This window comes from Calidris pugnax, unplaced genomic scaffold, assembly GCF_001431845.1.
Source record: "Calidris pugnax isolate Ruff unplaced genomic scaffold, ASM143184v1 scaffold38, whole genome shotgun sequence".
NCBI lineage: Eukaryota > Metazoa > Chordata > Aves > Charadriiformes > Scolopacidae > Calidris > Calidris pugnax.
This window is the reverse complement of record NW_015090995.1, coordinates 7,930,547-7,944,496: the sequence shown is the minus strand read 5'-3', so window position 1 is coordinate 7,944,496 and position 13,950 is coordinate 7,930,547. Positions and strand designations below refer to the sequence as shown.

The 13,950-nt window shown below is 41.3% G+C and overlaps 1 protein-coding gene across 2 annotated transcripts in view; it reads left to right on the top strand.

The window, feature by feature from the left end:
- Positions 1–10,941, top strand: part of RNF128 (ring finger protein 128, E3 ubiquitin protein ligase) — a 48,814-nt gene extending 37,873 nt beyond the window's left edge. For both annotated transcript variants that reach the window (XM_014955372.1, XM_014955371.1), the window contains exons 3-7: positions 3,963–4,034; positions 4,625–4,707; positions 7,274–7,370; positions 8,216–8,384; positions 9,386–10,941. In XM_014955372.1, coding sequence (XP_014810858.1) covers positions 3,963–4,034; positions 4,625–4,707; positions 7,274–7,370; positions 8,216–8,384; positions 9,386–9,504 — 540 coding nt within the window. In that variant the 3' untranslated portion in view covers positions 9,505–10,941. The remainder of the gene's footprint in view (positions 1–3,962; positions 4,035–4,624; positions 4,708–7,273; positions 7,371–8,215; positions 8,385–9,385) is intronic.
- Positions 10,942–13,950: the final 3,009 nt, after the last annotated feature.

Genomic DNA, 13,950 nt, shown 5'->3' with positions numbered 1-13,950 from the left:
CAGCGTTCCCTGGTAGGCAGCTGATTGGATTTTCAGTGTATATCCAAAGTTTGAGATAAGTTTGACTGCTTTGGTTCTATGAAATACTGAATATTAGTCAAACAACTCACCAGCTTGCATGCTAGATGGGGAGCTTCCCTGTCATCATTCAGCTCTTTGCGAACTTGGATTGCTGGGACTTCAGCCTATTATTTGGTGGAGTAAAGGAGTGTGTTTTGCCTCCTTTATTGCACAGATGTTGAAGGGTTATATGTTCTTTTTGGAGGGTTCCTTTGGGACACAGTCAAGTGTGTAATAGTTAAGTATTAAAGCTTTTCCTTTCAGAAGTGAACTGCTGCTCTGAATGTATCACTTTTAAGCCCGTGTTACTACTCTTCAAAGTATGTCTGCTTTTTTGACCTTTCCTGTGGGATTATATTGCTGTGGTGTCAGGAGTCCTTTAAAGTTGACCACTTGAACCAAAACTAATGTGTTTTGAACTGCTCTGAGTACTATGATGAGCTAATTGTGATACGTTATATGCAGCTTGTCTCTTTTTATGTTTAAGTTCCTGAATATTAGGCTTTTTCCTGTGGACTGAGCTACAGCCCCAGGAGAGTTCTCGCCCTGGACTGAAAAAGGCAATGAAGTGTGAGTCCCTGAGGGGGAGAACAGAAAGAGGGGAGAACATTTTCTAGATCCTTTGTCTATCCTGCAAAGGCTTCTTGAAACAAAGAGCCTGGCTAGATACGTGTTTCATTCATGTATGGGACTAGTTGAAACCTCTGCTTGAATTGGAGGGCTTCCAGGTATTAACATATTGGCAATATGTTTCCCTTCTCTTTTGGCTTGAGAAAAATCTTCAGTGCTTTCTGAAGCAATCTCTTGTTCTATAGACAGGCTGTTGAATACCTTTAAACTTCACTATTTGCCAATACAGTTTCTGTACTGCTTTGAATGACTACGTGCTTCTTCCGGTAAAAGCACTTTTTCTTGATAGCTTGATAGTTCCTGTCTGAATGCATATTTTCTTCTGGGCTTGAAATTCAAGTCCCCACCTCTGCCATCTTTTACTGCATCATGAAGTCTGTGAACAAGAAGGCAGAAAAACAAGGGCAGTGTGGTAGGTGGCTTGCTAACTTTCTAGCCAGTGAAGTACTGGCAAATTCAGTTCCTCAATAAATTAACCTTTCTTAATAATGCAAAATGGCCAGAGATGTTATCTGTGGCCTGGTTTCTAATTTAAGCTCAAGTCTTCACTTCCATTGATTTCATAAAGATTAGATGTTGCAGCTGAGAAATGACCTAACTAATGGCTTTGGAGGAGGTGAGTTGCTCAACTTCCCACAATTCAGAACTGTTTTCATGGCAGTAGCTACCGGTGGGGAAGAACTTCCTTAGCTTACAGGAGAAAAGCAGGAGTTCCTGATGCTGATAGAGCTCGCCGATCTGCATTGCCATGACCGTGCTTGCAGAGTGCCAGGAAGACACCCCTATGCAGAAGGAGATAAAATCTGCAGTGTTGGACTAGGGAAGATGGAGGATAAAGCAACAGCAAACGTAATTTTCCCACTAGATATCTCTCAGCTTCAAATATGCCAGAGTCTGGATAGAAGCTGGGACCTGACCTGCTTTGTAATATCTTGATTCTTTTTATTTTTTTCCTGCCTAAACTTAACTATTTTTTCTAGAGTTGCTGGGTTTTGGACTTTTAATGTTTGCTTGGAAAACTTGGCTTCACAAAATGCTTTGATATTCCAAGCTCGAGTATCCTGGATCTCCTGGTAGGCTATTCAGTAAAAGCTGCTTCTTGCAACCTTTTCCATCTCCCCAGAGGGGTGTTCTGCTGTACTTCCCAAAGGCAATGTTAAAGGTGACTTTGCCATTGGAGCATTTAATGAAAAGCAATTAAACTTGTGCTCAGGCAAAACTTAAAATATTGCTTCAGTAAATTATTAACAATACAGCCAGTTGGGTCCTGTCTGATATGCTTGGCCTGACATTAGATGTGTAGATTAGATACTGATGAGGGAGTACATTCCTAGAAAGTTTAGTTTCAATTAGTAACAAGTAGCAGTGACAGTTCTGGCTGCATATGAGAAGTACTAATGTTGCTGCATTCCTGATGTTACCACATTTGCTGCTGAAACTTTTGGAGGTCTCTGTTTACTGAGATGAGTATGTGGCTGCTTCTCTGTGGCTTCAGTCTGAAACATTGCCAAGGGGAACATCATTCTAAAGTTAATCTTAAGTGACATACAGAAACATACAGCGATGTCTTCAGCAGAACAACTTTACAAGCTTCAAAGAAAACTCGACTAGTTCTTGTTCCTAAGAAATATACTTAAACTCATTTGCATCCTTCACCTGTGCATATTGATGCTATATCTTAGGATCCCCAAACAAAACTGATACACAAATGTCTTTTTTGCACCCAAATTGTCTGGCAGGATCACAGCAGACCATATAAATTAACTTGTTTGACATTAGCTGCTTCAGCATAGGGAATCTTATGCAGACTTGAATTACCAGTTCTCCCTGAGTTTGTTGGGTGGCAACAGCAGCAGCCCTCTGCCCAATTGTTCATTCTGCACTTGTGCCACCAGCACTGCACCTTCATCCCAGGAAAGATTCTGTAACTGAACTGAAAAGCATAAGGGGAAGTAATGCTGGAAAGCTGGCAGTGCAGGGTTCCGGCACTGAGCAGCTGAGTTAGGAATAGGATTTTGGGTTAGCTGTAAAACTTGAGTCCAGTCTGTCCCCAAGACAAGTGCTGTGTTGGGATGGCACTTTCTGATACCTCCATGTCGCGAGGCAATAGGTGCACCTAGGAGGAGGAGGAGGACAGGCATATTCTTCGTGTTGGTGGAACAGCACCAACCTGTGACCTTTAAACAGAGATGTTGGCTCCAGTGCTAATTAAATGCTTTGCAGTGACAGCTGAGCAGCAACAGTTGCCAGGCAAGCTGGCCTCTGCTGTCTGCTCATCTCTGTCCTGCCATCCTGAGGGCAGCAGGCAAATCAGTGTGTGAAGGGCAATGCTTCCTTCTCTGCTTTCATTAAAGCTGCCTGGGGCAGGTGATCCACCTGGGGCTTGTCATTTCATTTGTTTCATGCCTTGGGTCACAGGGAGGGGGAGGAAAAAGCTCTGAGACTTTTTCTTTTTTTTTTTTTTCCCTTTGTGCATGTTACTTTGAACCAATATTGAGATAAAACTGCATTCTTCCACTTGAGAGGAGCGGTCGGTGCTGGGAGGCTCCTGAGCTGTTTGTGTGCTCTGTTCAGTAGCAATGGCAGAGGACTAGTTCAGGGTGTGGTGGTGGGAGCTGAGCTGATTGGTAAAGAGATTTTTTTTTTTTTTTTTTTTTCCCTTTGTGCATGTTACTTTGAACCAATATTGAGATAAAACTGCATTCTTCCACTTGAGAGGAGCGGTCGGTGCTGGGAGGCTCCTGAGCTGTTTGTGTGCTCTGTTCAGTAGCAATGGCAGAGGACTAGTTCAGGGTGTGGTGGTGGGAGCTGAGCTGATTGGTAAAGAGTCTCACCTTTCATCAGGATGTGAGCTTGTGCCAGGAAGTTGTCATAAAGTGAGCAGTTAAAATTATTGATTGTAGGACTCGATGTTCAGTCTTCTGTACTAAGTCAATTTGAAGGCTGCTGTTTGTTTTGGCTCCGTCTAATCTGATCAAGGTATTACCTTGCATCTTTTCAAATAGGAAGAAACCCTTGAAATTCCTTGTGAAAAGGTTAGGTAAAAACAAAGCATATGCAAATGCCTTGTTAGTGTGTCATCCCAAGTCAATATGTCCTGAAGCTTGGTTTCATGTTGTCTCTAAATAGCATGGTCATGCTTACTTGGCTTGTTTTGATAACATCTGGGTTATAAAACTGGTGCCCGCTTGCAGTAAGCGCCATGGTACTTGTTAGTAACCACCACTTATGGGAAAAATGACTGTGTTTAACAGGACCACTTTCTGTTACAGCAACAACTGAAGGCCAAGGCTAAGAAGGCCATTGAGCAGTTACAGCTGCGCACCCTGAAGCAAGGGGACAAGGTAGGACTGATCCTATGATTTCCCAAGCATTATGGCACACTCCTTGTACAGCACCCAGAGAGTGGTCCTTGGTACTGGAGCAGGATGCAGAAGTCTCTCTGAGCGCTGCAACTGTCTCTTGTGGAGATTAGTTCCTCTTTCAGGCCCTTTTCCGGGGTGCAAAACTTTCCAATTTGCACATTCTCATAAATCAGATTATCTTTTTAGTTGCTCGCTTGTAGTCTTGCTGAGGTGAGAGGTCCTAATTTGCTGGCACGGATGCTTAAAGGTAAATCAGTGTATCTAACCAGTTTCCCTGGCTATTCTTTTTGTAACTGAAACTGGAGGTAGCAGTTTCTAAACCTCTATAGTAGTGCCTCAAATAATCCAATGATGGTTTGCAGCTGGGCTTCTAAACCATGGGATTAAACTTTCAATGTTTCTGTTAAAAGTGTCAGCTTGACTATGAGTAATCCACACAATGTGTTTATGTAAGATTATATAAAGGAGCTTGGATTACTTCAGATAGACCCCTTTGCAGTAAATCTGACTGTAGTTCAAAGGAAGCTTTCAAAGTCTGTTAACGCTGTAAATTCATTTCCCTGCTTTAGGAAACCGGTCCTGATGGAGACAGCTGTGTTGTGTGCATTGAGCTGTACAAGCCCAACGAAGTAGTGCGTATTCTGATTTGCAAGTAAGTTGTCTTCCAAACTGCTCCTTAATCCAAAATCTGGAAGCATGCCTCTTACTGCTTGTTACTTCTGCTATGTTAACAAAGCTGATCAAACTTTAATCAAGCTGTAGCACAGCAAGAATTCTTCAATCTCTGTTAAACAATGTTTTGAACAACAGGAACTGTGTAAATACACCCTTGTAGTGTGCCCTGGTGGCCTGTGTTCATAACTTCCCCTGTGAGTGGACTGACAAGTATGACTTGGCAGACCACAGTGCCTCTCCAGGGGATGCCAGGGCTTTTTTAAAGATATCTTGCTTTGCTGGTGTATAAGATTATTATCTCTGAATTGCAGATAACTGGCAAAACCATGCCCATTTATTGTCACTTAGTTTACTGATTACTAAGAGGATTGTGCTTATGCTAACCTTGTTAAACCATGCTAACTTTGGTAGCTTAGAAGAAAGCATTTCTATTCTTGTATGCATCATCTGAACTAAAGGCCAAAATAGAGCTATAGAAATTTACTTTCCTAAATTCTCTACTGTAGTATTTCATTGCTGTGCTTCTGTGGAAGCCCAGTATTGTAGCACTAAGACTTTGATTTGATTGCTTCTAAGATGAGCAAAGAAGCCTTTTCAGGGCTTAAGGAAACTTGTTCTGTGGGACTTCCCCTTTTGCTTCCTGGATAGGGCTGCTCTGGCAAAGCTTCTAAAATTAGAGGGCTGCAATGTGAACTGCACAAATTTTGTATGGGAAGAGTTTTGTAACCCTTGGAGTGCTACAAAAAAGCACTTGGAAAAATTTTGATACAGGAAAAACCAAGTTCTGAAGAATGGAAAAATCTGTAGCTGCTGAGCAGTGTTACTTGTGAAACACTATCAAATCTGAGCTGGGGCTACCTTTGCACCAGGTTACAGGTTTGCCAGAGCTTTCTCTGCTCCTAAGCAGTACTATTTCTAAGCTGTTTTGATATCAAGAAGTTGGCTGTTAAGGTGTTGTCAACTAACTTCCTTGATTTGATGCTTAATAGTTTGGAAAAAAGAAAAGCAAATAAGCTTTCAGGCATGCGTGCTAATGATTATTCAGTTGTCTTGCCAGGTATATGCTTGTGGGTAGTCCTGTTTACTAATGAAATGAGTCCCATGAGTACAGAAGCATTTAGACAGGCTCTAGATACTTTTGGCTGATAGGAGATGACTTCTCATTATTTTCCTATAAACCTTGCTAATCTTGATCCCAACTTGCAAACGAAGCATGACTTGTTGGGTTAAGACAGGACTAACTTCTTTTGCACGTATTCTGTATATACAAGTCTGCTGCATTATGCTTTGCTCTGAGACTGCTTTTACATACATTTGTGGTCTTTCATTCCTCTTTGACCCAGATGTAACTCTAAGAGGCACTAGGTTAAGATAATTGTATTTACTTGATAATCTTCACCAGTGGTGATCTCCGCCAGCATCAACCATATTAAATTCTCTCACTGAGTTATAAATTGATATATTTACTGCAAGAATATACTCTTGTTGGTGGTGGTTGACCTCAACACTGAGACCCTACTTGTTGAAAGCATTTAACTATATCCATGAAAGAAGCAAGCAATCGAAAGCTCCTGTGAGTCACATCAGTGGTATCTAAGTATCTGGGGCGTGTGTATTTGCAGAAGGCATTCTTGTCCAGATAGTCAAACTGAAGGCATTTATAGTAGCAGAGATACACAAATATTAAGTCCAAACACTTAAAATAGTCACGCATCAAGGAAGTGTCAGGTTGTACTCTAGACATTACGTTGGTGCAGCTGGAAGGAGGTGCTGATTATGTGGGCTGAGCTGGAGAATCCTGGTATCATAGTGGGGCATAGGATACTGAGCACTGGATGGGTGATCTCTGTACTCGTCTCATAATAGAGCTCTGATTAACATTGAGCAGTGCCTTGCTATTTCTATTCAGGCTGAGGGAACAGGCAGATTACAGTTGTCCTCCTAAATCTGTGGCCTAATTCAGACCCATTGTGTAATTGAGTGTCTTCATAGGAGCACACATTTGCATCTGTGATGGCTGAACTATATTTATTTTCTCGAGTACACAGCCTGCCAGATATCCACTTGTCTATGCAGTCACTGTGTATTCCAAAGTAAATGTGTGGGAGCATAGTTTATCTTGAGGGCATAACTCGGAGATGATTTTTCTATGTAGTTTTAACAGAAACAAGTGATATTTGGTCATTTGCATCTGCATGATAGAAGTTAACCTTAAAGCTAAGGCTGAGATGTCGACATTTGTATTAGTTAAATCAGCAGCTGGGAATATATTGTGCACAGATTTAAAAAAAAAAATGCTTAAGACTGTAGCAAAGTTGATCATGCTGAATTCTAACAAGTTGTATAGAGATACTAATAAACATAAACCAGCTACAGGTTGAGAGATCAACTATCCATAACTATCAACTAGAACTTGTGGCAAAATAAGGTCATCCATTCTAGAATGAATACATTCTCAGTGTTTCTAAATAGGCCTTCACAGCTGCCACATAAACAGTTTTCCTGGTGTGAACCCTAACGTGTTGGTTACCTTCTTCCACCAGCCATCTCTTTCACAAGAGCTGTATTGACCCCTGGCTTCTGGAACACAGGACATGCCCGATGTGCAAATGTGACATACTCAAAGCTTTGGGTGTTGAGGTAAGCCTGTAGTCTGCCTTAGTGGCAGATGCCATTATTGGTGTTATGCTAGTGTAGTAACCACATACTGAGCTATTTCATGCTCCCTCCAGAGCACAGGTGATAAGCGTTGCTGTGCCAGTGGTGAGATGCTACAGGACAAATTGCTGTGGCCCCTTTAGCAAAGCCTGCACTTGACCTGGTCTGAGGTGGAATCATCTAAAGCCTTGGGCAGAATGTCAACCAAAATTGATTGTAATGCATGACTAAAGAATTGCTCTTGTGCTTGCAGTTTAGGGTGTTTCTCAAAGCTTCAGGCAGATTTTGACCATTCTTACTGTCCTTGAAACCAGCTTCTATTCAGTTACTAAGTACACGGTGTTCTTGTAAAGCAAATGTGTTAGCATGTAAGACTCCCTGGAGCCATATGACTTCCTGGGATATATAAGGAATTTCTGACGTGTTCTGCAAGTTCTCATTGTGGTAAGTGCCAGAGGAGGATGCTGTTGCCAGTGCCTGACACTGCCTGGACCAGCTAAAATGTATGCCAGAGTTTGCTTGGGGTAGGGAGACCTATGCTGAGTGGAGGGAGGAATCTATTTTGCTGGTACTGGGCAGTAAAAGGGAAGAGCTGGCTGAAGAATGTAGAAGCTGCATGTGAACTTTCCACTGAATTAGGCAGTAACTGGTTTTTACCTATAATGCTGCCTGTGAAAGTTAACAGCAGAGCTTTTTTTTCAGTTGTAATTGTTTTTTTTCCTGGGTAAAAGTTCACTAGACTCCAGTCCTTGCAGGGATTGGTCTCTTGGAAAGATGCAGCTTCCTACAAAGTTGTAACTTAAATGTTTTCTCTTTTTTTCACAAAGGAGGATGTAGAAGGTGGCACTGAGTCTGTGCAAGCCACAGTATCCAGTAGGACATCAAATATCTCTACAGTTAATGAAGAGGATAATCACAGTGAAACAGCATCATCTGGATATGCTTCTGTACAAGGAGCAGAGGAATCTGTGCTGGAGGAATATGCACCATCAGAAAGTGCGTCTACTGTCTCGCTAGATTGTGTTGCACTTCATTGCTTATGATGTGAATTAAGGGTGTTTGCTGTAAATAACATCTCACTGTGCTTGAATACCTGTTTTTTCAGGGTAATCTTAATCTCCCCTTTTGTTTTGGAACTTGGCTCTGATGCTTGGTCTTTGTTTTCAAATTGATCACAAGCTAAACAGGAATTAAAAACTGAAGTCTATGAAAAGAGTAGTTGAAAATCAGAGGCTTACTACTTGAAAGGCCAAAGCTTTTTTTTTTCTGAAGATTTCACTGAATTTCACTGAGTTTTTAGAATCCCTCATCTTGTTGTCTCCTTGGAGATTACATTTGGATGAGTGAGTGTTGCTCTGCCACCAGATCTGTCTGTTTTAAGTAATTAACTTACAGAAAACTTGGGGAGTCAGTCCTCCTGTAGCTTAGATGATGCAAAATAGAGATGATAAATACTTTAATTGAATTTCAGATTTTGCCAAGGCTGAGTCATTCTTGAACACTTTCACAGAATTTTAATTGGAGAAGACTATCAGCTTTTCCAAATACCTTATCTTTTTGAAGAAGAGCAAACTAATTGAAAACGTCTTTTCCGTGCTTAACTTTGCCAACACCTTCTTAGTGCTGCTCTTGATTTTAAAAATTGGAAGGTTCCAGGTAAACAAAGGAAAGTAACTGTACTCTAGGTTGTGGAATGGCCTTGGGAACAGGAGCGAGTGGGGAAGCTTTCAGAGGTGAAAGTGATGCTCTGTGTCCGCATAGATTTCCTGTGGGAAGCCCAGCTGATGGGAAAGTACAGGATTTCCTGCCTGCCTCCTGTGGGACACCTTGCTCCAGGGAGTGCCCTGTGTATGGGGGTGCCCCGTTAGGCACCCCAGTAGAGCAGAGGGCCCACTGCAGTGCCTCGTGGAAATAAAGGAAGCATGGTTTGCTTGAAGGTTGTAAAGCTTTCCTATGACACTTCTTAACTTGTCTTCTCTTGGTTTTGTTCTGGACAGATGACAACATGCATCTTGTAAACAGCGAATCCCAGCCCTCCAATGTGAATGTCCTTCCCCACATGGACAACCCAAGTTTTGAGGCAGATGAAACACAAGTTCGTGAAGTCAAGTCTTAAGAATGTGCCAGCAACATAGTGTAAGCCTTCTGCAAGGAGCCTGCTGCTGGCAGGTGTACACCAAACATTGCAAGACTGAAGCAGAAGAATATTGCCTTGGCAATGCTGAGATCAAATGGACTTGTTCAAATCATATTTGTATGGTTTGAAATTCTTAAAACTGCATCTCCCACGTGGAATTTAGTTTTAGCACTCTTCAGATAAAGCTATCTTAAAAATAAAGAAAAACATCAGATTTTAACACTAAAACAAAAGTTCCATCTTCAGCAAAGTTTCTCTTCAGTGTTTGAGTCATTTAAAAATAAGGAGGAGATTCCTTGTTGTAGCTGTCTCTACTGGGAATTGTTTTGACTTGGGTTTTTTGTTGTTCATTGTTTTAATTCAAGTGGATTTTCATTGTAAACAAATTTATTTTGATCTGGTCTAATACTCATCTACCAGACACAGCTTAGTTTAAAGCAACACCGTATTTAATATTTCTGTGCACTAATTTGCTCCTGCTGAGACTTGTATTGTTTTCCCTTTCCAGGAACAGTACTGGGAATTATACCAGCACACTTTCCCTGGAGATAAGGTTAAGCATCAGAGGATTGCTTATTCTTTTGCAGGTGCACTAATTTGGTAGGAGAGGGTACAAACTAATGCCTGTCAAACTGGATTTTGCCTACAGTGTCTTGGTTTTCTAGTAAACCGATTGATACTCTACCTCTCAACTCCAACCTGCCAACCACACATTCCTAAAGGGAAAAAGAGAGCTTCAGGATGACAGGCCAAATCTGACTTGCACAATACTGTAAAGGGAACAATTGTAGGAACTTCTCAAACCTGTTAATATTAGATAGCCTGAAAGATCCTCCATGATCTTTGGAGTTATAACTGTCTCTAGCACCAGCAATATGCCAGAGTCTTGGCTTTGTGAGTCTGGGATAACTTCAGGAAGACTGAACTAAGGGTGAAAAAAATAGATTCTTCCCAAAGGATCTGCTGTGTTTTAATCAGAGAATGATCCAGCCCCTGAGAAATGCTGGACTGTTGCTGTGCACTGTCTTGCCTGTGTGCTAAAGCTGCAGGGAGAGCTGGCGTCCTGTAACTGTAACAGAGGATGGGTAAAGTTGTCTGTCATCGGTGGGGAGTTGAACTGGGGTGGAGGAGGAACACGGAGTGCCTCGATACTGAGTGTAGGGCCTTGCCCAGTGAAGGTATTAAGGACATCTTACAGATGCACTTTATTTTTTCTTTTAATCTCTGTATCTATGGCTTGTTTCTAATGTTAGCAAAACTTTGTCTTAAAGCCCACAGTAAAGTACTATTGAATCTGGAGGGAAAAGCAATGCATTTTCTTATCTGTAGTATAATTAAAATTGTTGTAAATATTTCATGATTTGTATTGAATTTGAATATGAAATTGTAAATAAAACTATATTTTGATGACCCTGACTGGTAAATGTTGATTACCATGGGCTAATTCTGTGCGGGGTGCTACTGTTACATGGATTGTGATTGTGTTGAGAGGCTTGAGACTAGTAGCTGTGCTTAATATAAAAGAAAAACCAGACAGCTTAGGGTGTATGCAGGGAGCTGCTTGATACCCCTCTGAACTGTTCTAGGCACCTTCAGCACAAGTCTGTCTCACATGAACTCTTCAGATCAGACAGGCTCCATCTCACTTGCCTCTGCCAGGTTGCTCAGCATCCTCCCTTACTCAACAGTTTATGCTTGCTTTGAAAAACAAAGCATTTTAAAACCAATCAAATGCCCTTTGTTCTGTACTAAGTGAAAACTTGTTGCTCCCCTGGCCAGTTAGGTAGTAGTTAGTCTTTTGCTTCTTTTTATCTGAGTTCCCAGTCTAGTCTGGGGAGCGCTGGTTGATTCTGGGCTCAAATTGCAAAACTTAGTGTAATTGGACTTTACTCTGAAGCTGTTTTGCTGTGATCGCATTTCTGTTCTACATCTGAAGTGCTGAGCAGAGAAAGTAACAGCCAAGCAGTAAATACACAACCTCTGAATGCTTAATGTCATTTTTCATTTCAAAAATCTTTTATAAACATATTGTGGTGTGTAAGCTGTAACATAGTGGAATTTCACAATAATATGCTCTCATGAAATGATCTGCCAGTCTTCTGTGTTTAACAGGAACAAGATTTGACCTTAAAAAAAAAAAAAAAAGAGGGGAGGAAGATGGTGGTTCAGATCAATTCAACACATTAAAAAATGCTTTAACACTTGAAACAAAGTAACCCAAATGTGTATGTTAGAACAAGTTTTTCTATTTACTGTCTGTGAAGAGCAATAAACCTGCCTCTTTTCCAGTACTGATATTTCTAAGGGTCAGGTTGGATATAGAGCATTTTCTCAAGGAATGCACCTGAGGGTGCTGGGGGAGGCAGCAGTTCATGTCAGTGAACTCCTGCTGCTGTAGGCTCAGATGATGTGTATCTGTTCTGTAGAGATGTGGACTTGCTTGGAGCTTGTCCTGGTTTCAGCTGGGATAAAGTTAATTTTCTTTATAGTAGCTGTTGTGTTTTGGATTTAGTATGAGAATAATGTTAGTAACACATTGTTTTATTTGTTGCTAAGTAATGTTTGCATTAGTCAAAGGAAGTTTTCAGCTTCACTTAGAAGCTGAGAGGGATTTTAGATGGGACAAGCTGGCTAAAAGAATATTCTGTACCATAGATGCTGTGCTCAGCATGTAACCAGGGGTGGGTTGGGGGACAGGAATTGGCAATCACTGCTTGAGATGGCTGGCCAATTGATCATGGGGTGGTGAGAGCAATTTGTATTGTATCACTTTATTTTGTGTATTCTTTTACCATTATTATTATCATCGTCATGGTTTTCCTCTTGTGTTTCTGTTCTATTAAACTACCTCAACCCACGATGGTTTTTTCCCCCTCCTCTTCTCCCCTTTCTCCCTATCATACTGGCAGAGGAGGGAGTTGGTGAGTGGCTGTATTTCCTCTTGTGTTTCTGTTCTATTAAACTATCTCAACCCACGATGGTTTTTTTCCCCCTCCTCTTCTCCCCCTTCTCCCTATCATACTGGCAGAGGGGGGAGTTGGTGAGTGGCTGTGTGGTCCTAGTTGTTGGCTGGTGTTAAGCCATGGCAGAGCTTAAGGCACTTATACTAATTTCCAGGTTTTTAATTTTCTTGTATCGAATGTGAAGTACTGCTAAAGGAATATTGCAGCACTTGTACCTGGACAGTATCTGTGTTACTGGTAGGAAGATGAATGTAATGCTTTTCTGGTTTTGCAGCTTAGCCTGAGAGTCTGCCATGTTCTTGTGCGTGCTGATTTATTTGTAAATATTAGCTATGCAAGGGGTTTTGTTTAAAAATGAAAGTGTGCAAATTTCATGCATGCAGTCTGTGATACTGAACTTGGGTCTGTTGCTGTTTGACTTTGGAAAAAGCACTTTCTTAGTTCACTGAAATCCACAGAAATTTTCCCCTTTGAGAACATTGCTAGTTTTACCTGCTTTAAAGACATTTCAAAGCTCCACTCTCTCTTTGTGTTTTCAAGTTTCCACGGATAGCACCTGTCTTTAGCTGACCCTGCTTAAAGCACTGTGCAGTAGACTTTTTTTTTCCTTTTGATGATGCTAAAGGCTTGAAAGGCTTTGTGTTATGTACACATATATATGTGCACTATGGCATGACAGACTGTCCTCTAAGCTGATGATGGGGTTATTCCTGAAATGTGATGCAAGCTTGCTGTTATTCTGCAATAGTTTGGGGTTTTGCTATATGTACACTAGTGCCTGCATGTAAGATGCTGGAAATTATGTGCCCATGAGTGGTAACGGTTGCTAAAACATGTGCCTCTTGATTCTGTTAATATTCCCATTGAGTCATGCAGATATTATTCTGCCCCCAAAGAGAAAGCAGAACAGGCTCCAGCATAATCTCTGAGTGTTTACTCACTGCTGTCACTTATCTCTCCCATGGGAAAGCTCTGATCTAGACACCTCAATCAAGTGCCTGCATGCGCTCGAATGGGGAATGGGAAAAATTTTTTTATCCCTACAGGAGAGGAAGCCTTGTCACCTGGTGCTGGATTTCTGTGCTTTCTTGTAAATCAGGCTTTACACCCCTACAGGGTTTTATTTTAAATCCCAAACCAAAATAGTACAATTTTTTCATACTGATGAAAATTTTCAGGTGTCCCTATAGAAATGTAGTTATAGCTGAGATTTTTGCTTAAGAGAAAAGCGGGACTTGTGATAAGGGGCTGCAAACATACAAAAGCAGTTTGAATCAGAAGGGCAGTTGGACACATCCCATAAAATGGAGAAACTTGGTCCATCTCAGTCTATAGATGGAAAGATCTGCACTTGTCCAATGACCTAACAGTTGGACCAGAATAAATATACACATCTACCTTGGCTGTGTGATTTAATGTAATTTCACTCTGTGGTTAACATACAGCAGCTCACCAGGTATCC